Source organism: Mangifera indica, unplaced genomic scaffold, assembly GCF_011075055.1.
Source record: "Mangifera indica cultivar Alphonso unplaced genomic scaffold, CATAS_Mindica_2.1 Un_0091, whole genome shotgun sequence".
In the NCBI taxonomy this organism is placed as follows: Eukaryota; Viridiplantae; Streptophyta; class Magnoliopsida; order Sapindales; family Anacardiaceae; genus Mangifera; species Mangifera indica.
In genome coordinates, this window is record NW_025401183.1 from 77,736 (window position 1) to 105,602 (window position 27,867).

The 27,867-nt window shown below is 34.0% G+C and overlaps 5 protein-coding genes across 5 annotated transcripts; 4 read left to right on the top strand and 1 right to left on the bottom strand.

The window, feature by feature from the left end:
* The first annotated feature begins 383 nt into the window (after positions 1–383).
* LOC123207660 (methylthioribose kinase-like) lies at positions 384–5,206 on the top strand. The gene is made up of 6 exons (XM_044625126.1): positions 384–682; positions 1,506–1,815; positions 2,166–2,340; positions 2,440–2,641; positions 3,562–3,776; positions 4,816–5,206. Exons 1-6 carry the CDS (start codon positions 497–499, stop codon positions 4,982–4,984), a joined length of 1,257 nt encoding a protein of 418 aa, XP_044481061.1. The 5' UTR covers positions 384–496; the 3' UTR covers positions 4,985–5,206.
* A 580-nt stretch (positions 5,207–5,786) lies between these two features.
* On the top strand, positions 5,787–8,064 carry LOC123207659 (methylthioribose kinase-like). The gene is made up of 6 exons (XM_044625124.1): positions 5,787–6,259; positions 6,349–6,658; positions 6,776–6,950; positions 7,028–7,229; positions 7,338–7,552; positions 7,729–8,064. The coding sequence occupies exons 1-6, from the start codon at positions 6,074–6,076 to the stop codon at positions 7,898–7,900; spliced, it is 1,260 nt and encodes a 419-aa protein (XP_044481059.1). The 5' UTR covers positions 5,787–6,073; the 3' UTR covers positions 7,901–8,064.
* Positions 8,065–15,851: 7,787 nt separating this feature from the next.
* Positions 15,852–17,554, top strand: LOC123207663 (F-box/kelch-repeat protein At3g06240-like). Its single transcript, XM_044625127.1, has 2 exons — positions 15,852–15,902; positions 16,475–17,554. The coding sequence occupies exons 1-2, from the start codon at positions 15,852–15,854 to the stop codon at positions 17,354–17,356; spliced, it is 933 nt and encodes a 310-aa protein (XP_044481062.1). The 3' UTR covers positions 17,357–17,554.
* Positions 17,555–19,527: 1,973 nt separating this feature from the next.
* LOC123207650 (transcription factor bHLH113-like) lies at positions 19,528–21,549 on the bottom strand. The gene is made up of 5 exons (XM_044625112.1): positions 20,981–21,549; positions 20,772–20,903; positions 20,625–20,690; positions 20,447–20,548; positions 19,528–20,068 (listed from the first exon to the last, which is right to left on the bottom strand). Exons 1-5 carry the CDS (start codon positions 21,317–21,319, stop codon positions 19,904–19,906), a joined length of 804 nt encoding a protein of 267 aa, XP_044481047.1. The 5' UTR covers positions 21,320–21,549; the 3' UTR covers positions 19,528–19,903.
* A 3,431-nt stretch (positions 21,550–24,980) lies between these two features.
* LOC123207664 (alpha-L-fucosidase 2-like) lies at positions 24,981–27,864 on the top strand (the record flags this gene model as incomplete). Its single annotated transcript, XM_044625128.1, has 4 exons — positions 24,981–25,113; positions 25,284–25,502; positions 26,132–26,277; positions 27,100–27,864. Coding segments are annotated over exons 1-4 (1,170 nt in total), but the record flags the coding sequence as incomplete, so codon positions are not given.
* Positions 27,865–27,867: the final 3 nt, after the last annotated feature.

Consider the following 27,867-nt stretch of genomic DNA (forward strand, 5'->3'; position numbering starts at 1 on the left):
CTTTAGAAGCTAAAGCTAACTCATTCCCATTTCATTTTCCTCATCTTTTTCCCCTGCCTCTTCCCTAAACTCTAGGACTTCTTTCTCATCGTCCTCCACGACCTCACTATTTGTATGGTAGTCTTCACCTACCACATTGCCTCCTCCACCTCCAATCGGTGGTATGCAGCCACAAGATGGTCATTGTGGTGATTGCCCTATTTGAGGTTCAATCTTTGTGCTCATGATCTTTACTAGCACTAGCACTGACTTTTTGGTAAACTTGAAGTCTTATGTGATTTTTGAAGTTCAAGGGTGGGAAAATGTTATTCATGCAAAAGAAGGGGGTGGGAAAACCGGTCACCCTCTTCTAAATTTATAAAACCGTCCACATTCGATGTACTACCAGTGAAAACAACTTTTCTTTTCTCCGTGAAAATCTCAAACTCCACCTGCAACATCTCTCTCTCTTAAGCCACGCTGCGGAGAAGCTTGGGTTCCAATAGCCACTGCACAGATGGCATTCACGGAATATAGGCGACTTGACGAGGACTCTTTAATAGAGTACATCAAAGCGACGCCTTCTTTGTCCTCCAAGATTGGTAACAAGTTCGATGACTTGACCATCAAAGAAGTCGGAGATGGAAACCTTAATTTCGTCTATATCGTTATTGGCACTTCTGGTTCTTTTGTCATCAAGCAGGTACCTAGATTTATTTTTTCAATAGGATTAATATATCTTTATTTACAAATAGTAAGCTTACTAAGAAAGCTTCTTGATGAAATGTTTTTGGATACAGTTTTCAATTGTAAATCTATGGACGATGGTATAACTGCTTTAAATTTGCTGTAATTATTTGGAATTATACTTATTTTAATTTTTGGAAGAAAATTTTCATTTACTTTGCGAGCTTGAGAAAAACAACCTAGATTTCCCTGTTAAAACTTGTTCCCCAATTAGTGAGCCAATGTTGCCTTAATATGTTTTCCTTTTGGGTTTTTTTTCTTTAGAATCATCTAATTAACATGCAACTAAAGCTCAATCGATATACACATTTGAATTGTCTTTTAGAATCTCAGGCATTTTACATTCCAGCTGGATTTGAGCTTTCAGACTTTCAGAGCATTACTTTCCTTAATTTGTCAAGTTAAATTGACCATGCAATTAATCTAGGTACTAGGTAGTGTATTATAAAAGTATGTCATACTGCTTACAACTTTTATTAAAAGATCAGCACGCTAATGTTCCTGTGGTAGAACAGATTTCGGTGTCTATGTGCTTAGAAATGACATTGTTTGACTAACAATCGGTGACATTAAAAGGAATAAAAGAACATTATCAATCTAGTTAGACATTGAGCTTTTGGCTTTTTTGCATTAACTCTATTTTCAGGTGCTTTATTTGTATAATTTTTATGGACTAAGGCGGTGCTTCCATCCTTATTTAAGGGTTTTTTTGTTATTAATATACATATGGATATAATGTGAAAGTGTTGAGATGAGTTTCTTAATTTGATTGGGTTTAGGCTCTTCCATACATACGGTGTATTGGTGAATCATGGCCCATGACAAAGGAGCGAGCATATTTTGAGGCAATGGCATTGAAAGAGCATGGACAGCTGTGCCCAGGTCATGTTCCCGAAGTCTATCATTTTGACCATACTATGGCGTTGATTGGTATGCGATACTTGGAGCCTCCACATATTATCCTAAGAAAAGGGTTGATTGCTGGAATTGAGTATCCATTGCTTGCGGAACACATGTCAGAATACATGGCAAGGACTCTTTTCTGCACATCTCTTCTTTATCGTACTACCATGGAGCACAAACGTGCTGGTAAAAGTTTTTCCATTCTTTGTATTTTGTTTGTATGTTCCTTTGTTTTTCCTAGTGTGTATATTCCATTTATTCAGTTAAAAAGTTGGGCTTCTAATATACCTGATATTTATTGCATAATACATTTCAGGCATATGTAACTTGTAGGTTATGAGATGTTTCTATGCTTGAAATTTTGTTCTTGTTTTTTGAATTGTTGCTGCAGTGATGTATACATTTTGATTTTTTTCTCCTAATTTTAATCATTTTTTAATTTCTAAATAATTTTTGGCTCTGAAGCTGTAGTTCTATACTACGTTGAAGTTTTTGTTGAAACATGACCAATATGCTTTTCACTATTGATGATGCAGTTGCTGACTTTTGTGGAAATGTGGAGCTATGCAGGCTTACTGAGCAGGTTGTTTTTTCGGACCCCTATAAAGTATCTCAATATAACCGTTGCACATCTCCTTTTCTTGACCGTGATGCTGAGGCTGTGCGGGGGGACAACATTTTAAAGCTTGAAGTAGCTGAGTTGAAATCCAAGTACTATTACTTCCGCAATACTGATTTCTTTCCATAATGTATGGAAGCTCTTTATTTGGAAAAGAACATTTATATTAACCAGATATGCAATTTGTATAGGTTCTGTGAAAGAGCACAAGCTCTGATACATGGGGATCTCCACACTGGGTCTGTCATGGTTACTCATGATTCAACTCAGATTATAGATCCAGAATTTGCATTTTATGGACCAATGGGTTTTGATATTGGAGCTTTTCTTGGAAACTTAATTTTGGCTTATTTTGCTCAAGATGGACATGCTGATCAAGGGAATGATCGGAAAGTATGTCTCAGTTTTTTGATTGCTTTGCCTTCATTATATATTTTTGTTATGTGGAGATGTTATTTTGTGCATGTCCTGATCCTTTCTACCTAATGCATTATGCGTTTTAAAATCTTCCCCTCCCCTTCCAACCTGTTTTTTTTATACTTAATGAAGTAGCTACTCTTAATTATTTAACTAATTAATTTTTTTTGGGGGTGGGGGAGAGATGGGACACTTCTATATTTTTCTTCTGTGTGGTGTTGTCTTTGTGCCACTTTTTTCTTCTCTTTTTTTAGGAAAAGAAAAAGTTGGTGCATGCCTTGGTACTGCATGTAACAACTAGTTTGTTTCGTGCCCTGTTTAATAAATTTCAGGACTTGTGTTCTAACATCACAATTTATATGTACCTTTATATATCTGCATGCCTTCTTTGTTAATTATTTTTGGCTTTTAACTGTGTTAGTTTTGGCTCTCATCTGTGTGACTAGCATTTAAAATTTCTCAACTGTCACCCCTTGAGGGATTTTATGGTATGGAACTCGTGGTACTAGCTCTAGGAGGATCAGGTATGTTAGCAGCAGTCCAAGAAGGCAAACAAATGAATAAGTGAAGTAATTAAAAACGAACTAATGAGTGCTCAGTTGCTGCTGGTAGACATTTAACTTGAAGCATTGTTGATTCTAGTGTAACATTGGGTTTAGAATTTGGTGCTTTAGAAATAAATGATAATGGGATACTTAACAATGCCGATGTAAATGAGTATTAGATGTGTAACATTATGATTATGTGATTGTGTTCTTTCTTTTGCTTTTTTCTATCCTTTTTTTGTTTCTAAGTGGGGAAAAAGGAGGGGTAAATTTAGGACAATTCAAGGGACTGCTTTGCAGTGTTTGATTTTACTTTTAGGGTTTTTGCCTAAAGTTAATTTCTTCTTGCAGACATATAAAAAATGGATTTTGAAAACAATTGAAGAGACTTGGACTCTATTCCACGATAAGTTCACAGCACTTTGGCATCAACACAAGGATGGGTCGGGTGAGGCATACCTTCCAGAAATTTATAATAACCCTGATCTTCAGCTGCTTATACAAGAAAAATATATGAAAGAATTATTCCATGACACCCTTGGATTTGGTGCTGCCAAAATGATAAGGTGAGATGGAAGATTTTTATTCTTCATTTACATTTTTTTATTTACTTTCATAGCTCCCAGGCTAGCTTTTGTAGACTTTTACGGTTTAGTATTGCTGTTGTGGAAGCTATCTTGACCCTTTTTTTCATCGGTTATGGTCTTGTTTGTTTGGCTTGCTATCATGATTTTGGTTTTCCCTCATAAATTTAGTGTTTTTACCTGATCTAGTTTGTGAATGTGGACTGACCCTTGACTAAAATTTTGAGTTTCCACTGATCTAGATTGTTGGATTTAGTAGTTATTACTCTGGTGATAATTTTTTCTAAACTGAAATAAATTCAAGCTTGGAATGGTCATGAGTTTAATTATGTATCCATTATGCTTACCCCAATCTTGTTCTTGTTATCTTAACAGTAAAAATTGTCAGCTTATTGAAGTTTAATAATGAATTATGGTTGATCGATACCAGAAATAATAACAGAATTGTGATGTTGTGTAACAACTTATGCTTGATAAGTTATTGCTCCTATTAATTAATTAATGATAAAAATCATGACTACATAAATTTGGATCCACACAATAAGTCCATTATTAGCTTAAATTTCTGAGGTTATTGGTCTCAGCATTTGTTGAGTTTTCTTCTTTCCACATTATCTTGTTTTTGTTACCTTTCCAGTAAAAAATTGTCAGCTTATTTAAGTTGTATAATGAATGATGGTTGATCGATACCAGAAAATAATAACAGAGTTGTGATGTCACATATCAACTTAAGCTTGACAGGTTATGTTAGAATCCTGAAATATTCCCCCCTTCTATTAATCCATTAATGATACAAATCAAGACTTACATAAATTTGGATCCATCCCATAAGAAGTCCATTAATTAAATGCTGTCGTAAATATGAGGGAGACCCCATTCCTATTAGCTTAAATTTTGTAGGTAATTGGTTGCAGCATTTGTTAAGTTTTCTTGTTTCCTATAACTTAGCAGTTTTCTCCAATATATAGATTTAGGAGTTTGTAAATCCATGATGATGATGTTTTCACCATTTGATGGATAGGAGGATTGTTGGTGTTGCCCATGTTGAGGATTTTGAATCAATTACAGATGCTAGCAAACGTGCAGCTTGTGAGAGGCGAGCTCTTGAATTGGCAAAAACACTTCTGAAGGAAAGGCGAAAATTCCAAACCATTACTGAAGTTGTTTCAGCAATTCAGCTTCAGCCGTAACACAAGTTTTATGTAAGATTGGTGGTTAGTTTCATGTGGTGAGGTTCTGTATGAAAGCAGTTTCACGTTCTTGCTTAAAATGGGGAAAAAGAGAAGCAAGTTTCGTTGACTCTGAACAAGCGGTGGTGAGAGAACCACTACTTATTGCAATATTATCTTGGCTGTGATTGTATTGTCGTGACTGGGTGCATATCAGAGTATAAAATTTCCCTCTATTTACTACTTTCTTGAGCAGCTAGTAAGTCCTGGCTCCAATTACCTTGAGGATTTTAATTATAACCAACTTGTCATCACTCAAGGGTAATTTGATTGGAGCAAGCAGTATGTTCATTACTCTATTAGATAAACTGCCGGCACCTGGGTGAATTAATTTTGTTGATGCTAGTACTGGCTATCTTTGGGCTTTGTTTGGTGAAATATCCGGCATCATTCATTATGAATCGTTTCTTCACTGAGAGTTATGATAAAGCATATTTTATTATAATTAGACAATAAAATTATGTGTATCCACTTTAAGTATATAAATATATATATATTTATATGTGTTATTATATGATTGAATGAATTTGAATTAATAATAAAATAATATTCAATCGTATGATAAAATTTAATATTTATATATTCAAAATAGATATATATAGTATTACTCGGCTCGAACGAGAGTTCGTATAAGGGCAATGTTTCTTTCTCTTTTTTCTGGATGATTCTCTATGTTTTTAGATATTTATACTGCATTTTATGATACTGGGTGAGTACTTTCTTCTTTAATTTATATAGCAGTGGACACCGCGCCATCGTTTGTTGAATGTTCAAATGCCGCCAGTATATATGAATATTGTCCAAATTTGATTAATGACAAGGCAAATCCAAGTTTTCTTCTTCTGCGCCAATAAGGTAATGCAAAATCGCCATTTTGATATCAATTAAATCACGTCTTCATTCAATGAAGCCTTGGCCTCCACAAGTCGCTGGGCCCACATTCGCTGACCAAACCAACATTAAACGTCTTTTATTGTCTCCTTAAAGCCTGAAACTTCATCGTTTAACTCTTCACTGTTTTCCTAAACCTCCAATAGCCACAGCACACCGATGGCCTTCACCGGGTTCAGCCCGCTTGACGAAAAACTTTTGATCGAGTATATCAAAGCCACACCCACTTTGTCCTCTAAAATTGGTAACAAGTTTGATGACTTGATCATCAAAGAAGTCGGAGATGGCAACATGAATTTCGTTTACATAGTTGCCGGCACTTCTGGTTCTCTAGTCATCAAGCAGGTACTTCAGATATAATTCCTTTTGTCTTCAAAAACTTCGTAGTGTTGACTATTTGAGATGACTTTTGTAATCTGTTTGTGTGTGCACAGGCCCTTGAATACATTCGATGCATCGGGGATTCATGGCCAATGACAAGAGAGCGAGCATATTTTGAGGCCTTGGCATTGAAAGAGCACGGCCAAATGTGCCCTGATCATGTTCCGGAAGTTTATCATTTTGATCGTACCATGTCTTTGATCGGAATGCGATACTTGGAGCCTCCGCATATTATCCTGAGGAAAGGACTGACTGCAGGAATTGAGTATCCATTGCTTGCAGAACACATATCAGAATATATGGCAAAGACCCTTTTCTGCACGTCTCTTCTGTACCGTTCTACCATGGAGCATAAACGTGCTGGTAAGAATTATTACATAACATAGCTTAATTTACCATTCGCACACTTAACTTCCAGTGGGATGCTTTCAACAAGTCGATAAAGGGCAGCTAATGAGCTTAATTGAATGATTGATGCAGTTGCTGAATTTTGTGGGAATGCAGAGCTATGCAGGCATACTGCACGGGTTGTTTTTTCTGACCCTTACAGAGAATCTCAATATAACCATTGGACTTCTCCTTATCTTGACCGTGATGCGGAGGCTGTGAGGGACGATAATTCTTTGAAGATCGAAATTGCTGAGTTGAAATCCAAGTACTATATCTTCCTCTGTACTAGTTTTCTTTCTACAATATGTGGCAATTCCAATATAGCTAATATCATTTCTGTAGATTCTGTGAAAGAGCTCAAGCTCTCATACATGGGGATCTCCACACTGGCTCCATTATGGTTACTCTTGATTCAACTCAAGTTATAGATCCAGAATTTGCATTTTATGGACCGATGGCTTTTGATATTGGAGCTTTTCTTGGAAACTTGATTCTGGCTTATTTTGCTCAAGATGGACATGCTAATCAAGCGAATGACCGCAAAGTATGTTGCAGATAGACTAGAGTGTCATGCATAACATTGATTTTTGGCACTTTTTAGATCTTCCATGAGTCTTTTTATTATGTTTAAAAGGTTGGCATTCTACTGCAGAGTTATAAAGAGTGGATATTGAGGACAATTGAAGAGACTTGGACTCTGTTCCACAATAAGTTCACTACACTTTGGGATCAAAATAAGGGTGGTTCTGGTGAGGCATACCTTCCAGAAATCTATAATAATCATGAGATTCAACAACTTGTCCAACAAAAATTCATGAAAGATCTGTTCCACGACACCCTTGGATTTGGAGCTGCCAAAATGATAAGGTAAGATAAACTTAAAGGAATGTGTTAGTTCTTAGTTTATACTTTCAGGATTGATACTAAAACATTGATAATTTTTTTTTATTCTTTTCGAAACATTATTGACATTCTACTTCGCAATTCTGTTGTTTCATGATCATCCAAGTCTGACAGTGATGTTTTTATATTTTAATTGTTAGGAGGATTGTGGGTGTGGCCCATGTTGAGGATTTTGAATCAATTAAGGATGCTAGAAAACGAGCAGCTTGTGAGAAACAAGCTCTTGAATTTGCAAAACTGCTTCTGAAGGAAAGAAGGAAATTCCAAGCCATTGCTGAAGTTGTTTCAGCCATTACAATGCTTCATCTTTAAGATTTAGAAAAAGTTGAATAAACCTGTAATCTTGATGAACCAATTGTATTGAAGCTTTCATCGCCACATGGGGATCACTTTGAGTAACAACATGCTCAAGATCTAAACAAATAAACCTGTTGCAGTCAGTTAAACTAATGAATTGATACTTGTCATTGGAGCAAGTGATGACTCAACAAATGATTCAGCATCTAAGATGGTAGTCTTCCATAGTTGACGAGTTCTTCAATTGTACGGTGGCCTAATTCTTGGCTGGGAAGAGTTGTACTACAACTCAAGTTACCACAGTGACCTGAATATGTCACATTTTCAAGCACTGTATGGCAGGCTCCCACCGCCCATTCCTGCGTATTGCCGGGGCTTTACTTCAATCCAAGCATTAGATGAGGCAATACAATACAAGATCAAATAGGTCAATTTATTAGAAGGTAGTTTATCTACCAAATAGAATCCCAAGAAATCCAAGCAAGAGTGCCCAAATCTTTCCTTGTAGGAAAAGGGCCAAAACGCAACCATCGAGCCAGGAAATGTAAGTTTCTTGTGGCTCTTTAATTTGGAAATTTGTTAAAGAGGTTAGTGGAAGTACGTGTCAATACGTATTGATTTATGGTTGAGAAAATAAAGAAAAGCAAAGTAATTCTGAACTAGAACAGTAAAATGGATTTAATTGTTCCTCAAAAATTTTCGGTGCAAACAGTGTAATTACAGTTCTTGTAAGTGGTGAATATTACACGTAAATGATGGTGTGCGCCATTGACCATGGTGGCCGGTGGGCATGCCTTCTTGACATTTGTTGATTTAACTACAGTAACAAATGTTAGAAAAATAAAATTCCCTAGAACAATTGGGTTATAACTCATAAGAATTCAGACAAATCAGATTCAACTATTTGATGTAAAAATCGTTTTGATACAAAAACCCTTTTAATTGATTGTCAATATGAAAAACCAATCTTCCTTCTCAATAATATTCAATGAAAATATGGTAACTTTTTGGATGGATGAGATTATTATCATTCTATGGTATGGAAAGAAAACCTACCCTTTGATTTATAAAGAGTTTATTGTACCCTTCCAATGAAATTTAGTAGCCTATACTTATATCCCAATTAAGTAACTAAATGTGAAGCTTATTGAATCTTTTTAATATGATCACATAATGTTTACAATTCGGGTTCTATTTTTGTCAAATAAAATGATAATAAATATATGCCACATGAAAATTCCAACAATAAGCTATAGTAAGAAAATCATGAGCTAGCCAAAATCAAGAGAGAAATTTTCATTATTTCTTTGATGTATGTATTTGCAGAATCATTTACACAAGACGAACGGAGATTTGTCTCAACTTAAATTACACAAATACTATAACAACAGCCTGTTGAAATTAAAAAAAGGAGGGAGAGGGAAGAGAAAAATAAAAAATAAAAACAATGAGAGACTATATGTCTTCTCGTTATAATTCTGAGATTTCCCTGATCAATCGTTTGAGATTTAGCGACAGAAATCTGTAGCCTGGATTTCATGATTCGTCTTCCACGAAACTCTTGCTCCTATTCGTACTCTACTAGCTAGCTTCTTGAGAGAAAAAAAAAAACAAAGATATGTATGTGAAGATAAAAAAGGATTTCCAAGAAACGGAATGAAGGATTAAACACCTCCCCTTCAGTGACCAACTCCACGACGGCTTGGTCCAGAATAAGCTTTGACTAAATGAATGAAATCCTTCGTTGAAGGAAGGGAAGAATGTTGATCATGATAATCTTTCAGGGGCCTCGAGCCCTCAACATGCGAACAGTAAGGGAGCAGAAGGAAGAAGACGAAGATGACAATTGCATTGAAAACCAATACAAGAGAAAGAGACCTCATATTAATTTCTTTTTCTCTCAAAACTAATGTTAAATTCTCCTGAAATCTAGGTGGAGTATTTTGATTCTGGGATGAAATTCTTCAACACCCACCCATGCATATATATATAAATATAAAGACGGTAGAAGTATTCATTAAAAAAATAAGTAGTTGGTCCCTGACTTGGGATTTGTTGGGCGATTTGGCAGAGAAGGAATTCTGGGTTAGAAAGGTTTGAATATGGGGTTGAAAATGATACCAAGAAAATATAAACAATACTTACAATAAAAAAAATTCAAAGCTGAGACAGTAAAGGCCATATTTTGACTATGCAAATCTTTTAGGTAGAGATATAGATATGGGTTCTAATTCAACAAAATTCCTTTTCTGGTTGTTTAATTAGATTCCGACTTAGTTTGTGTATGGGGTTTGTGTTGCTTTATTGACCATCTCAACCTACTCTCTGCTGGATCTCATTCTTTAACTTTCTGAATTGGTCAAACAACTCCTGTTGAGACAATAAATATTTACATTCATATTATGTGTATGGATCGAGATGGATTGCATAAACGCGGTCTAATTAAAAAAATGATAACCATAAAAAGTTAACCATGATTAAGTAATGATAAAAAATATCATATGCTTTTGACCGTTGCCATTTTCCACTGTGAAAGCCGATACACGAAAATAGCTGGAATTGATTGTGGCGGTGGTTGTTGTAATTCCAGTTCTTGCTGGAGAAGAGAAGGCAAAAGTGTGAGTCACAGGAAATATATATATATATATATATATGTAAAGTAAACATTTTTTAATATTATATTGTAAAGTAAACATTTTTCAATATCAAATTGTAAGTTAAAAGCTTAAATGAGGATAGAAAATTCAAGATAGGCCAAAAGGATTATTTCCCATCCAAGGTTAAATGTGTTCTCAAAATCACATTTGTAAAGTTTGAAAAGCTAAAAGTCTCGTCTATCTGTTAAAAATCTCAATTGCAGTTAAGGACAAAATGACCATTTAATAAAAAATTTAAAAATCTAAAGTTTTATTATGTTTGTCTCATTTAGTTAGCAAATCTCATAATTTTTCTCACCTGAAGTTTGAAAAATAAAAAATTTTCCTCTAGAGTTTGCATACCGTCTTCAGAGACGACCATTTTCGATTGCGTTGGCTCTCCCTTCCTGCTTAAATCTTCCTGCCAATCACTGATGAAACCTATTTCCTCTAACGAAAACAAAATCATCTTTGTCGAAGAAAATAGGCTTCGTCAGTGGTTGAGATGTGATCAGTAAGGAGAGTTAAGCTGAGAGGGAGAGCCAACGCGGTTAAAGACAACAAAATTTGGCATCTCTAACAACGGTTTGTAAACCCTACGGGAGAAATTTTGATTTTTTAAATTTTATGTAGGAGAAATTGTGATATTTTCAAACTGAGGGGGGTAAAAGTACTAAAACTTTAGTTTTTTATTAAATGACAGTTTTTATCCTTAACCTTAAGTGAGATTTTTAACAGATGGATAAGACTTTTTAACTTTTTAAACTTTACTGGTATGACTTTGAGAACATACCTAAATTTAGGTGAAAAATAGTCCTTCAAAATATTGACCATCAAAATAATATAAAAAATGACGAGAGGGAGGTTTAGCTATCAACTCATTCCTGTTGCTGTCAGACGATAGGATAAGAGCATCACTTCACACATTCGTCTCTCTTTAAATTGACGAAGAGACGAATATCTTTATTTGTCCGTCTTGTCTTTGTTTGTTTGTCAATATTTCTTCATTTGTTAATGATAAGAGAGAACCAATTAAGATTTAAAAAGAAAAGAAAAAGTCGTTGGAAATAGAGTAACGGACAAAGAGGGAAGACAAAATAACCTAGATGTAAGAGAAAATAATCACTTTTCTAAATTTGAAAAGTTTAAATAAAGTTGAAATTGTTAATTTTTAAAATAAAGAAAGAAAATATATAACAAAAAATTTCAATTGACATTTAATGATAGATATGTGTTTGAGTTTTTAATTCCTTACTTCTATGAATTCGGGAATAAAATAAACCTTGGGTGGGAAAAGGATTTTGGCCAATAATAAAGGGGTTTTGATGAGTCCTTTGTACATTCCCGTGCAGGCTCAAACGTTGAAAATGCCCCGTCCAAATTTCGGCGATCTTGTAAATTAGGTCCACACCGGCCGCACATGTAGCGAGCTACTGATTACGTACAAGGAATAAAACAATCTTAATTAAAGTGAAGCTTATCACGCGATAGTTGAATTTTATACACGTGCGTATTTTTTGTCTGAAATTTGAATTTGAGTTACATACCTATAATTACTTTGCAGAAATTTTTAAAATAAGAAATAAATCTAAATGGAAAACTCAAATTAATTGAAATAAATAAATTATTTAAAAGGGAATATATTATATATTAATCAGGGGTTAAAAAAGGGAGAGAAAATACAAAGGACTTTGAGTGACTTGGTGTAAAGCTTTCTTTTCATCTGTGGGCCGCAAAAGGAATATAGAAAGGGTAGAATTCTCTTTTTTTTTTTTTTGGAAAGTGCAGCCGGAGTTAGAAAAGAAAAAAAGAAAAGCGAGAGAGAGATACCGTAAGTAGCGTGACTGATCGGGGACGCTATTTTTGTGGCCGACAAAGAATTGAATCTCGTTGGGCCGAGAAAGTTCATTTGTAATTGGTATTTGTGTCGGAAAATATTTTATTATTAAAATAAAAAATTATTATTATATTTAATAAAATTTGGTATATATAAATAATTATTATATTTAATTAAAAAATAATAATATATTATTTTTTTAATTTTTTTTAAATATAATAATTTTAAAATATTTTTTATGTTATTTATTATATTAATTGAAAATAAAATTTTTTTTAAAAATTAATAAATAAGGATATAGTTATAATAAAATCAATATTATTTTAATAATATTTTAATATCTAAGATGAAAATGATAATCAGATTATTTTTTATATTATTTAACACATCACCATTGATAATTGAATATTATTGAAATATTTTATTACTTATAAACCAAACAAAATAATGCAAATAATAAAATATAGATTACCAGAATAACTTTTAATTCTCTTCAACCAAACGCCCCTTAATATATAATGAAGAATCTTAGTAATCCAAACATATTTTAGTTTGACGTCTGTGGCAAGTATAATGTGACTATCAAAATTTTTGAGTTGCCTTAGACTCATCAAGGGAGTAATTTTAATTCTCCACCAATTTATGTATGATTGGTCTAATCCCCTCTTTAATGAGCTCCCACGAATACACTACACACACTCTGTGGTTAAAACACTTCTAACTACAAATATTACATCTACACACCTAATGACTATACACATTGACTTTCAAACATTGATCATTGGTAGCTATTTAAACCCCTGACACGACTCCCAACTTAAACTCGTGTCAACAATGCTTTTCAAAATCCCAACAACAAAGAAAAATCGCTAAAAAGATAAATAAACATTTTAATCCACATAAGATATGATAAATGTAGCCCATGTGAACTTATACAATTTATACGAATTACATGGTTGAGAATTTATTCCTTTGTCGACTCATTGTAGTTGTTCGTTTCGGGATGTCGATAACTATTATGACTGTAAACAACCAAAAAGACTATGAAAAAGTTAGCAAAGACTCATATATTCATGTTTACATAAGCTAAATATGAAAACAAACAAATCAATTATTCCTACAAAGAAGATGCATACCTATATAATGCCTAAACCATTAAAATTTGGGTTTACATGTCTAGAATACCTTTAAAAAATATCCAGTTAAATCATACTGAACTATTTCAACATAATTTTCAAGCATAGTTTAATAAATAATATTACATGTATTCACTTTGAATATACAAATAAATATATATTTATATATCATTATATGATTGGGTGTTATTTTATCTTTTAATTTAAAATTACTCAATCACATAATGACACATACTAAATGTATATTTATTTATGTACTTAAAGTATATATACACACCGTTATTAAACAGATATATATATATATATATATATATAAATATAAGTTATATATATATATATATATATATATATATATATAGAGTTTAAGTATCTTCTCTTGATATTTCAAGATCAAATTCTCGACTTACCTCTAATTGGTTGATTTCGAAAGTCTCAAACTTGCATGAGAAACAATTATGTCTTATCTTACTGGTTTGTCTACCTTTTTTTTCAATTGGTGGGTTCTCCCCTCAAACCCATAGCCGGTGTAAACTCATGCAAGGAAAATCTATTTAAGTATCTTGTGTCTCTGTTGAACCACAACTCATTATTCAATGTCTCAATGTCCACCTCTCTTATAATAACATTAATTATGACATAATTTTGTGGAGAATTCGATAGGTCTAATGTTTAGAAACCTACCAAAAAGACATCCAAATGACAAAGATAGGTGATAATCATTGTATAATATTAACCCCTTTGGAGTCCTCATATCACGTGACACTCTTGTCATTATCTATATATAAAACACCATAAGAGAAAATATAGTTTAATAGTAAATCATAATTATTATAAAAAAACACAACTCACATTATATTTAACCAAAAATGATATAAAAAAGAATTATATTTCAAATATAGACATTTTTTTATAACCACGGTCCACTGGTTAAACGTTGGAAACAGATAGACAATTGATTACAAACAGATAAAAAAATATATATAATATATATATATATATATATATAAAACTAATTTCTTGTTTATGATTTTATAAGGATATAAATTATAGTTTGGGACTAATAAATTTAGTACCCAACGTTATTAATATAACAATAAAGTTATTATAATTGAAATGAGTGTCAAATTAAATATCAATCACATGATATTATATAATTAATATCTATATTTAGATATGTCAAATGGATTGAGTCAACCCAAAGTACAAAATTTTAGCTCGACCCATTATTATAGCGGTTCATGTTGTGAGCCTAACATTTAGGCTTGTGGGTCATTACTATACACAATATTATTTAAAAAATGAATAAATAAATAAAATAATAATTATACACAAATCGACTCAGCCCTATATACATAGCGTTAGGCCATGGGTCTTACGTATTTTGTGGGTTAGCCTAATCCAAAGGTCCACAACCATGTGGGCTTTAGACCCGCCGCATTAACGCCTCTATCTATATTAATACACATAGCATTACTATTAATATAAATATACATTCTATGTGTAATAATTTTGACTTTTAGATTACAAGAATAGATGTAATAATGGATTTTGAGTCAAACCAAACTTAAAGAACCAGTTTAATTTTAATTTAAATTTAGAATAGTTAGCTTAAGACAAAGGACTCATTTGACTTATAAAAAATAAATAGTAATTGAAAAAAAAATCATATGAGAAGAAAAGAATAGTCCGTGATATGAGTTTTCATTCAAATCAAGCTAAATTCGAAATAACTTTTTTTAAATTTAAATTCAACTCATTTGAGTGGAACAAGGATCCAAACTCAAACGGATAAAGTAACATAGTTTTAAAAACCATATAAAACCAGTTAAATTATCATATGTTAATAAACTAATTTTGATTTGCTTAAAAATTGTTTTTGGCATTAGACTGATTTGCATATGATGGTTTTAACATTAGACCGGATAATAAATCGAGTTTGACTTGACCACTATAAAAAAAAAATTATATTTTTTAGATTAATTTTTGAAACTCAAACCTAAACTTCAACTATTAATTTTATGAATATATACAATTCAGATTACATATTTAATATTAAATTATACAAAATTATTTAAAATATTATTCTTAATAGTTATCCAATTCAATAATAGTCTGATTCAATCACCAATAAAACAGTCTCTTAAGTGGTTGGGTCAGACCATCCTTTTCACCGTATTGATGATTCATCCGCATCCGAAAACATTATAAGATAGAAATGCTAGAATACCACCGCATAGATATGCAATCAATTATATAAGATAATCACGACTTAGATTAGCCGATGTAAGAAAAATCAATATGAATTTAGGGCAACAGGCTGAGATTGAGCCTGCGGTAAACACACAAGCTTCTGACAGATGGCAGATGGGGGTTCTGGTTTTGAGAGTGAAGTCTCATCAAGTTGTAACGTATGAAACTCAGTTCAGTTCTGAATTTTTTTGGTAAGTTACTCAGTTCTGATTTTATGACAAATCTACAACCCCTTTTTTTTCACCACTTGATTTTAGACTTATAGCCATCAGTACGTTTCAAATCTCAACTCAACATTGTGCCTCAAATCTCACAAATCTTACTGAAACAAGAAGACGAAGAAAAAGCAGAGGCTAGAAACCAGGAATTCAAGAAGCAAAAATGTCAGATTACTTACCAGAAGAAGTCCTCATCGAAATCTTCCTCAGGCTTCCCGCGAAATGGTGATGAACTCTAGGTATGTTTGCAAATCATGGTACTCTATGCTCACTGAACCCACTTTCATTTCTAATTACAACAACTTTCACACCCATAACAAAACTAATGATCGGATAATGGTGAGGCACTATGAGAGGTCCCTTTTGAAAGACATAGTCAAACTTCACCGTGACGATGACGGCTCATTCATCCCGGACGAAGAGCTAATTTTACCACTCGATGCCAGGCGTAGCCCTTATGCTATCATTGATTCATCTTTTGGCTTAGTGTGTTTGTATGGCTTCGTCTTTAGAACCCGCCGAAACATATAGTTATATGGAACCCTTCTCTTGGCTTTTCCAAGAGAATTTTAGTTAAGCCCTTTGATGAAGATCATTTTGAAGAACCGATTTACGGATTCGGGTTTGACCCGAAGAGTAACGACCACAAGGTGGTGAGAATCTTGTACCATCAACAGCGCCGATATGTTGGTGAAGGCGTCGTCAAGAGTGTTGAAATTTATGCTTTGAATGTTGGCGAGTGGGTGGATATTTCTGGAAAAGCTGCACCTGGCTGTCTCATTAAGGATTCTCTGTCGAGGGCTTATGTGGATGGGGCGGTTTATTGGGTTGCGCAAATGAATGTGGGAGTTATTTCCCGCAAACTGGTGTTGTCCTTGTTTGATTTGAGCGATGAGACGTTTAAGACATTGGAAATGCCGGATGAGCTTAAGTGGAAAACGAAATTGGTTGAACAGAAGTTCCAAAACGAGCAGTTAAAAGTAGTTGCTATGAACAAGTCACTCAGTTTGGTGCACTTTTTTATACAGTGGACGAAAAGTCCTTCTTTTGATGGGTGTAACATTTGGATGCTCGTTGAAAATGGTGGCGCAAGAGGGTACTGGACGATAAAGTATAGAGTTGATCTCCGATTAGGGATCGCCAACGTTTTAGGGCTGAGGAAAAATGGAGAAGTTGTGCTAGTGGCAAGGCACACATATGAGCTGATTTGCTTTCCTATTGGCAGTAGAAAAATCAGATACTTGGATATGATTGGCGATTGGAGTACTTTCTACATGAACACTTACATTGAGAGTCTGCGTTTATATGAGAGAGGAAATCATGAGTTTATCAACAATTTTGATTCTTCCGCAGTGCCAGCAACCGGGAATGGCGATGAACTCACGGAGGCTTGAACTTACTGTCTTTCTTCAGCCATGTGTGTGCTATTGGGAATAATAAGTAGCAATATTTTTAGCTAGATTGTCGTCAGTTGTGTGTCATTTAATGTGTTTTAATGTAACAATTCTTGTGTCCTCTCTATAGGGTCAAAACTTTTCCCCATTGAACAAGGTCAAGATATAATAATAATCTGTGAAGTTTTTATGTTTTTAGTCAGTGTGAATTGTCTCTAAATGTATACTCCTGGGGGAGGACGTAATTTTGTGTTGAGCTTAATTCACTTAAATGAGAAATTTTTATCCCAATATTTGGTTTTAAAAAAAAAAAAAAGACCGGTAGGATTTAGGATTTAAGATTTAAAATTCCACTGTTATATTTTTTTAAAGGAATTTACATTCTCATAGTTATGAAAATTTAATTACACTTTAAACTTATTGACGTAGATGCAAAAATAATTATTATTGATGATACGGTTTTTCGTCATTAACTTATATATATAATTTAGAGTTTTATATAAAATATGTTATGGTAATAGCAATTAGAGCCTAAGAAAACTCGGTGCACAATTTTTTTTTCTGTTTCGTAATATTAGAATTTTTATTTAAATTACACTGTAATACTATAAATTATATAACATTTCATCAATAAAATTGATTCAATATATAACCCAATTCATAATAATTCGTCCTAAATGAACATATGATTTATATAATAGCTGGAAATACTTTTATAAATTAAATTTCGCTGAAAAAGAAATATATATTTATGCCACTATTACAAAAAAAGAAAATATACCAGTGACTGTAAATTGGAATTACAACCTAAATTTACCAATTCCCAGCCACCAAATGCTCAAAAATTGCCATTCCGAAGGCAGTTTAATTTCTATAATCATACATATATTCTATTAGTAACCCATCTTTCAGAAAACAGAAAGCAAAATGGATGCATACATGTTGGCTATTTTACCACCACAGGCCTTGATTTTGGTCTTTGGCTACCAACACTTTTATTCTTGTTCATCTTTTGTTTCTATACACGCAGCTTTTGCTCTGATTTTTCGTGGGGATTCACTTACTCAAACTTTATTGGTTTTATAATCACACCAGATTTCTTCTTCACCTGCAAGACTGTATTGGAGGAGACAAATGAGACATGTTATATGAGGAAAACAACCAATTGTCAACCAAGCTTCTGCAAAACTGTGTTTATACTGCGTTTTTTCGGTTGCATAACAAATAATACAATAAAAATCACCGGCCTTTTTATCCAACTTCTCACAGATAATGACATGTTTGAGGCGCGCATCCTTTCTCTTTTTAAAAGCTTCTTCCCTCTTCTTCTTTGCATATTTTCATGTTCTTCTACCATCCAAGAAGGTAGGTAAGCCTTTCTTTTGCTGCACATTTGTCCACTGTCCCCAACCCGGTAGTAGATGAGGCTTTTCAGGTACAGGATTCTCTTCATTCAGGACCTTGTCTTTATCTTCTCAAAATCAGTCAACCTCTACATCATCCCCCGCAAAAGCAAGACGAATAAGTTCTTGAGATGGAAGCTCATATGAGGTTTTTGGTTCGCGTGGAAAATGATGGTGCCAGACTTGGTCCAGCATGGGCCACTGCCGTGCAGGCTCAGAGTGGAAGAATGACAGAATATACTAGAATTATTATTTTATTGTCCGATAATTCACTTTTATACAATACTGCCAATGAATAAGGCCGATTAGCAGTACTATATCAGGCTCCAGCTCATGCTCTTTTGAAAGTTGGCCTCAGCTAAACGTAGCCCAAAAGCACATGAAAGTGAAATCTTAATGTATGTTACAAAAACGGAGGTAGTCAGGCAGATAACACTCCATTATAATTCTATTTCTAATCTTACAATTAGTATTAATCTAAATACTATGTTTTATTGCCCGCAGGATTAGATATATAATTAGATTTTCAAATAATATATTATCATATAATAATTTTAATTTAAAATTACACATATAATAACATATTATCTGTGTAAGTACTAAAACTTTATGACAGAATAATTTTTGCAAGTTTGCCAATGGGTTTCTAAGTTTCTTACTTAATCCAACATAATTTGACACCATAATCATAATTATGCCATTACTATCTTCTAAACTTGTATCGTTGTTGAAGAAAATTACAACCTCCAAAACCAAAACCAAAAAGTATTAATAAAAGGCAACCAGCCCACTTCTTAAAAATTGCATTGGTAATTGTCTCAAGTGCAGGAGATTTTCAATGCTACAGCAAAAGTCAGCCTTCCCATTCCTCAAAACCCCGCATCTATACACAATACACACATTCCCCAAAACACCCAAAACGACATCGCCTTCCACTTCTTATTAACATTATCACTTTCACATCTATTCTTTTTAACACTTGAACAAAGTGTGAACTTTCTTAACTTCCTTTTCTGTCACTTCGTCTACATACATTTAACTTTTCTTCGCATGGGTTGTCAAGTCTGTTCAAGACAAAAACAAACACCATGTGTAGTAATAGTAAAGTTAAAACGTTGTATATTTTCTTTCACATCCATTCGAATCAGTGCTGCTTTGATGATGAACCATAGTTTCCCATGGCAGGTGACCAGAAATCTGCTCCGTTGCTGTTTGCCGCGTGTACGGTGGATGCCACTGGTACCAGGCATAGCCCCCTGCTTTTCAGGTCCGTCCTCAATTCTTCATCTCCTCCGTTTTGTCCGCCGTCCTATATACATATATATATACACATCAATTGAGAGAGTCAAAGACAGTAGGAAAAGTGGGAACTAAAAACATTTCTACACAGTTGACTGTTGACCCATAAAGTCACTATTGCCACCGTCAAATTTTCAATCTATTGGATCAAAAGAGGGACCCATTATGGCCCTGCTTTCACATATGCAGGTGAAATTATACGTGGAACCTTAGCCGTCCACTACAAATTGAAACTTGAAATAGGCAATTTGGCATGACCTGGTAGAGATGCTACTGTTGATGCATGTGGACCATTATGCATAAAATGGAAGCAGTAAAAAACAAAAAAGAAAAGATGTTTCGCGTTTCTGGGAAAATCTTCATCCGATCATCGGTGGTTGGTACTTACAGGTAGGTGGTGCTGCAGGTACGGCGAGCAAAGAACCTGAACCTGATCGTGCAGGAATCTGATATAACCCATCGCTTCATGCAGCACTGACGCTGTATCCGTCTGCATGTAATACCATTTCAAACAACATTGAATCGATCAAATTTGTTCCATGCAATTAAATAGAAAGAAATTCTACCTTGCCGAAAGGTGAAACAAGCTGCTGCAATGCTGCGATTCGTTCTCCTAGCTTCTCTTTCCTCACCTGTTATTCCAAAAGAAATTCAAAACTGAGTACATAGGATATATATTTGTGTATTTATGAGACATATTTAAGAATTAAGACCTTTGCATGGCCACTAGATGAAGGGGAGTTTTCTGCTTTTGTCTTTTTACTGGTTTTCTGAGTGATCGCTGGTGTTCCGGTTATGGTGCTTGAGCATTGAACTGCTTCTTTGCCAGACCCATTTCGTTTTCTCTGAGAAAATAACAAAAATGAACTATAAAATAATCCAAAATGTAAACTTTATGAAGCTACACCTTCCAGACACCTACATTAGATTTGGAATATTTAGTGTTGGCACTGCTGTTATTCCCGGAAGAAGCAGAAGAAGAATCATTACAAGTGACATCAGATTTTTGAGGAGTGGTTCTAGTAATACTCTCACCACCATACAACATGATTTCACCCTTTTCATTATCTCCATAGTTACCAAAACAAAGCATTTTAGGAGGCTTTTCATGAGAAGAAAAAGGCAAGGAAGACGAAAAACAAGAATAGTTAGTAAAAGTGTGTTCCATATCGAGACCCAAAACGACATCATCCGAGAATAACAACTGAGAGAAACTGGTAGTGGTGCCTTGGTCCCTGTCAAATCCGCCATTATCGGCCATTACAGAACAAACCCAGATGCAGAAAAGCTAAGCGGAGTCAGGGTTTGTTAGGTTTTAATTAAGAAATAGAGTGTGACCGTGGGGAGAGAGAAATGAGAGGCGTTGTGTACAGAGAGTACATGTGTGTTGTTATGACTTAAGAGCAGCAGCCGTTACAATAGAGGAAGTGTTACGGTTTTCTCTAGGTTTAGGCTTTGGGTTTCGGCTTATTTCAGTCAAACCCACCTAGCCCGAGAAAACCGTGGTTTCGCTCTCCAAAGCATTGTTGCTTCCTTATAACCGGTTTTTGGCCCTCAGTTCAGTTACCCACCGCCGATTCACTCACCTTTTTTTTTTTTTTTTTTTAAAGTCATATTTTTTTAAATTAAATCAATATATTAAATATATCAAATTTTAAGTATAATAATTAGCCTCCTGATTATTATACTTAAGTGAGATTTTTAAAAAAATTAAATTAATTATATTGAATAGATTAAATTTTTAATATAATAATTAATTTTATAATTATTATATCAAATATATTAAATATTTAATTTTAAAATATTATTAAATGATTCAAACTTATTTTTTTATACAAAAAATAAATTTTCATTACTCCCCAAACAATTTCTTAAGGACATTTTATGGGGCTTTTATAAGTCTTGGGTTGGGGCAATTTATATTTTCTGTAAACTTAATACTTTTATTCATTTATAGGAACCTTTATTATTACCACGTTAAAATATAGATATATCCAATCAAAAGTATAAATTGTATCAGTGAGTTAAAAATTAAATTTCTTAAATGTTAATTATATTTTTCAGAACTATTAAAAAGAAAATTGCAGAAAAGGCTATTAAATTTTCTCCAGTTTCACACAGCGGAGTGACTGCGTGTTCAGGTCGGAACCACTACTCACGTGCGTGAGACAAGTCTAAGTGGAGGAGGCTTCGGTGATTTCGGAGATGTAGGTTGCTAGGAATTGTTTGTGCACGTGTATGACTGTTACCAGGAAAATCATACAGGATGTGAACGAGCTCTGAGGCCCTGATGATGACGTATACATAGTGCCCGAATGACCATTTCCATCGAACTTCGCTAAGGATAATAGCTAGGTAAAAGATTTAATTTCGGCCAAATGACTATTTCCCACCCAAGGTTTGATGTTTTCTCAAAAGTCCTCCTTTTAACTATGGAAACACCAAATACCCACCTATGACCGATTAGATTTAACCAAACCCTAACGGTGGTAGGGGTAAAATCGTTATTTTTGCTATAATATTAAAAATAAACTAAAATAGAATCTAATTTTGCCCTCCTAAACTTTAAAAACTAAAATTTTCCCCCAGCCTAAGTTTTAAAAAATGGCAGTTTCACCCTAGGGTTTGGTTTTGAAATCTCCGACGACCATTCCGGCTCCATTGTCGACGGCCTCTCCCTCTCGAAGCAGCCTCTCCTTCCGACGAATGCTTTCCTCCTATTTGGAGGCTCGATCGGCGTCGAAAACGCCTTGGGAGACGAAGAACTTCGTCTGGGGAGACCAAGTTTTTCGTCTCCCAAGGCGTTTTCGACTTCGATCGAGCCTCCAAATGGGAGGAAAGCATTCGCCGGAAGGAGAGGCTGCTTCGGGAGGGAGAGGCCTTCGACAATGGAGTCAGAATGGTCGTCGGAGATTTCAAAACCAAACCCTTGGGTGAAACTGTCATTTTTTAAAACTTAGGCTAAGGGAAAATTTTTAGTTTTTAAAGTTTAGGGGGGCAAAAAGAGATAAAATTTTTAGGCGTTAGGGTTTAGTTAAATCTAACCGGCCATGGGTGAGTATTTGATTTTCCATAGTTAAAGGAGAGACTTTTGAGAAAACATCAAACCTTGGGTGGGAAATAGTCATTTGGCCTTTAATTTCCTCCCAAACCATTTATTTAACCTTCCTATCCATGTTAGTACAATCAACGTTGCAAGAAAACAAAAAAGAAATGAATAGGTAAATTTTACAATTTTTACACCAATCAAGTAAGAAGAGAAGACCGGAAGAACATTGAGAGTTTTAAGTTGCTTCGGTGGAATATTTGAATTTTTAATATTTCACTGATATTAACAATAAGAAAAGAAGATGAAAATTACTCTACTATAAACAATGAAATTGGTATGAAGACTAGAGTTTAAAGGGCTTTTGATCTCACTTAATTAAATAAAGTTCAGTTGAATATTTAATGAGATCTTGAATATTTTTACCTAAGTTGAAAGTTTAATGAAAAATAAGATGCACATGTATATCTTCAGAGTATGTAATTTTCTATTAATCATTAAAAATGTTGAAAAATCTCTTTGTATTGATGAATTTCATTACAATGGATTTGAGATTTCTAAACTCGATCTTAAAAATGTAAGTTATGGTTATAATTAAACCACGTAAAAATCGTTTTGTCTCTTCTATATTTATTGCTCTTTTATATATTTTGTTGCATAGGTCATGTAACATATAATTAACTTTATTACATATGTAAACCATGTTCACAAATTGTGACCATAACTCAATTGGTATGATTAGGTTTTGAATTTTCTATATTTAATAAATCAATTCATTAACTGGTTTTATACAATTTTTTTTTTTTTGTTTCCTTTTAATTTTGACAACTTTATAATGAATATATTTCGTGAAGGTAGATCAATACAAGGGCTATCCATATTAGATGAAATTAACTATCCATATTGAAAGTCAAGAACAAGGCTCTCTTAAAAACTATTGAGAGAAAGTATGAATTTTTGTAATTAATATATGATCACCTCCCAAATCAAATGAAATTAGTTGAAAATTGTCAGATCGATAAAGATGCATGGGAGAAGAGTGTGATTAAAAAAAAACCGGGGCTCGGCCCATGCAAGTCTGCCATGGGTAACTTGTCAAACCCTCTAGAAGGCCCAATCCAAAGATCAATCCAGGCCTCACGTGTGTAGACAGACCAAGCCGGATTCTATCTCCAAGGGCCCGGTCCCTGTAGGCCTGGACCCTTCCAAAGACCGGGGCCGTCTGCTCAGTTGCCAAGCTATACATAAAATAAGATAATGCAGCTGTCCCTATACATAAAATAAGATAATGATAAATACAAAATAGCAATTTAAAATAAGAATAGTTTAAAGGAATAAAATTCGAATAAGAATCTTGTTTAAGTAACAGCACTGTTGCCCCGTTTTCCAATGGGCATCAGCATCGACAATCGACACCCTGATTTTTTGCCTACAGATATGGAATCATACCATCTGGCATCAAGACACAATTCACCTACTCCATCTATTATCTTAATTTTTTATTACTTTTCTTTAAAATTATCTCATTCATTAATTTATAACATATTTATGATTTTTTTTTAGGGAAATCATAATTTAAAATTAATAAAATTATACATATATTTTTTAATATATAATTTAGATATATCAATAATATATTATTATTTAATTAAATAAATTTAAATTAAAAATAAAATATTACTTAATTATATAATAATAATATGATTATTTCTTCAGAAGAAAGAAGATTAAAAAAATAAATTATATTAATTGTTATGATATTATAAAAAAATTATTGCCATCGTATGGATTACGTGTGAAAATGGTGGACAACTATGCAATTTAAAGTCAAAACGCCGTCACGTAATGTACTGTACTTTTTACATAGCTTGCCTTCAAGCTCGCCCTGGGCCAAGTTTATCGAGTCCGAAGCTTCAGCCTAAGCCGTATCTTTTGAAATTATTATAAAAGGCAAAAGAAAGAAAATCAAATGCCAGTTAACGTGGGTCCTCACAATTTCCACTGTGCAGGCAATCTATTTCAATGCAACGTGACCCACTGTCCTATTCACGCCCTCCTTTTATTCACTTTTCGCTTCATTTTTTAATTTCATTAATTACCAGAAAGCTATAGATCTTCACGCTTTCTGGGCACTTTTCTGTTCCTTCTGTGTTTGATTTAACGTTTTGGTGGTGGGTAGGTGTGATGGAGAAGGAGGACGAATGGGTTCTGGTGCAGAGAGCCGCAGAGAGAGACTTGTGGAACCCGAGTGTTGGAGATGGGGGAGAGGGTTCTAAGCCGTTAAAGGTTACGTTTAGTGGGCCAGCTAAGCATTGGACCGATGCCATTCCGATTGGTAATGGAAGGATTGGAGCCATGGTGTGGGGTGGTGTCGATGCAGAGACCATTCAACTTAATGGTAAAGTTATTGTCTCTTTTTGCTGTTGAACACAACTTTCACTTCGTCATGCTTCCTGTTGTTTTTGTTTCTATTTTCAATGAAGAAGCAGGCTTCTTGTGTATTGGTAGCGTTTGATTTATTTCAATATCATTTTATTGTTAAAGAAGAAACAGAACGTGCAAAATTAAAGATCGAATATTTTTCTTTTTCTATTTTTTTTAAAGTAAGCAGCAAAGAGTCATTTAAACTGCTTCAAACGTTTGGACTGTTGATTTTAGTTAGAGGTCTAGATTTGTATTTTCATATAATAATTATAGTAGGAATGCTATTATTTGTTCTGCTATAGTTTTAAATTGACCATTCTGTGTTAAAAATAGTGAAAATTCACAACACTTTGGAAAAAGTATCTATATTTGGAGAAGATAATTTTGACTTTGTTTCTTTGGCTCTGGATGGTGAAAATTGCATGTTTGAATTTTTAATTTTCTTGATGTCCATATTTATACATTTGGGAATAAATCAATTACACGCTAAAATAATGGATACTTCATGTTTGCTATGCTGAATGGAAAAGCAATGTGCTTTTTAAAAAAAAAAAAGAAAATTGACAATCTGGGTCTTACGTTTACATTTGAAAATGTTTGCAGAGGATACACTCTGGACTGGTACTCCAGGTAACTATACTAACCCCAAAGCGCCAGAGGCACTCTCCAAGGTTAGGAAACTTGTTGATGGTGGCAAGTATGCTGAAGCCACTGCTGTAGGAGTCGAGTTGTCAGATGGTCCTTCTGATGTATGTTACTCAGTATTCCATAAAGCCTTCTTATTACACAACAAATGCACACATCTAATATATTTGTATTGGTTCTACTTAAAATTGTGGAAGATTGCAAATATGTCATTAACTGGATTTTCACTTGAGCAGTTTACTTAACTGAGCGCATTGTCATCATAGCAAGATATATCCTGTGGACAAGGGTGTTGAAGAGTAAATCAATAGTTAGGAATCAATAATTCACGAGTTCCACCAATTTATGGAATTCAAGATAATTCAATACCTTTTGCATGAGCAAAATATTTGGACGGTTCTAAAACAGGCAAAAAAAAATTCTACAATAAGGGTGTTCCTGAATCCATGTTTGATTTCTCTCCAACTGAACCTCTTTCAAAGGCATAGATTACATTGGATGAACACTCTGCACTGTCATACAGTCTGTGTGGGATGGATTCAGTGTTGAAAAGCATGATTTGATTGATGCTTGATTATATAATTCACCCTTTTTTAAGAGATTTGACGTAACTAACAGTGACCTGCATATTATTTTTGGATGCACGGTCTGTGCTTGACCTTGCTCCTTCTTATTGAGCAGCTTTTGCCATTTGCAGTTGCTTTGGCATGACAAATTATATTTAAAAGACATACCTCATGCCTGAAGGCTAGGCTTGTTTTAAGTTTTCTTCTTGACATATGACTTCTATTGGGGCCTGGGCTTTCTTGACTTTCTATCCTCATTTAGAATTTAATGAATTTCTAGATAATTTGCACAGTGAAAATAATAATTTATTTGCAAAAAATATTCAAATATGTGCTGATGATTTTCTTGTGATTATGAAGGTTTATCAACCTCTGGGTGATATCAAGATAGAATTTGATAATTCCCATCTTAAATATGTGGAAGACACTTATTGCAGGGAGTTAGACTTAGACACTGCTACCGTCAAAATAAGTTATTCTGTGGCTGATGTTGAATTTACCAGGGAACATTTTGCTTCTAATCCCGATCAAGTGATTGTGACAAAGCTTTCAGGAAGCAAACCAGGTTCTTTGTCATTTACCGTGTCCCTTGATAGCAAAATGCATCATCAATCACAAGTAAATGGAAGAAGTCAGATTCTTCTCCGAGGAAGCTGTCCTGGTAAAAGGATTAGGCCACATTTGACAGTGAATGACAATCCAAAAGGTGTTCAATTTTCTGCAATTCTTGATATACAGATTAGTGAAACCAGAGGCACGATACAAGCTTTGGATGACAAAAAGTTTAAGTTAGAAGGGTGTGATTGGGTTGTGATGCTTCTGGTGGCTTCCTCTTCGTTTGATGGTCCATTCACTACGCCTTCGGATTCTAAGAAGGATCCTACATCGGATTCCATCAGTGCATTGCAGTCAATTAGAAAATTTTCGTATTCTGATCTTTATGCACGTCATTTGGATGACTATCAGAATCTTTTTCATCGTGTCTCACTGCAGCTTTCAAAAAGTTCCAAGAGCTTACATGGAGATGGTTCTTTGGAAGGAAAAAATCATGTGTTATCTACATTTGACATGCATCCTCAGGGAAGTACAAATGTTATAACTTCAACAGCAGAGAGGGTGAAATCTTTT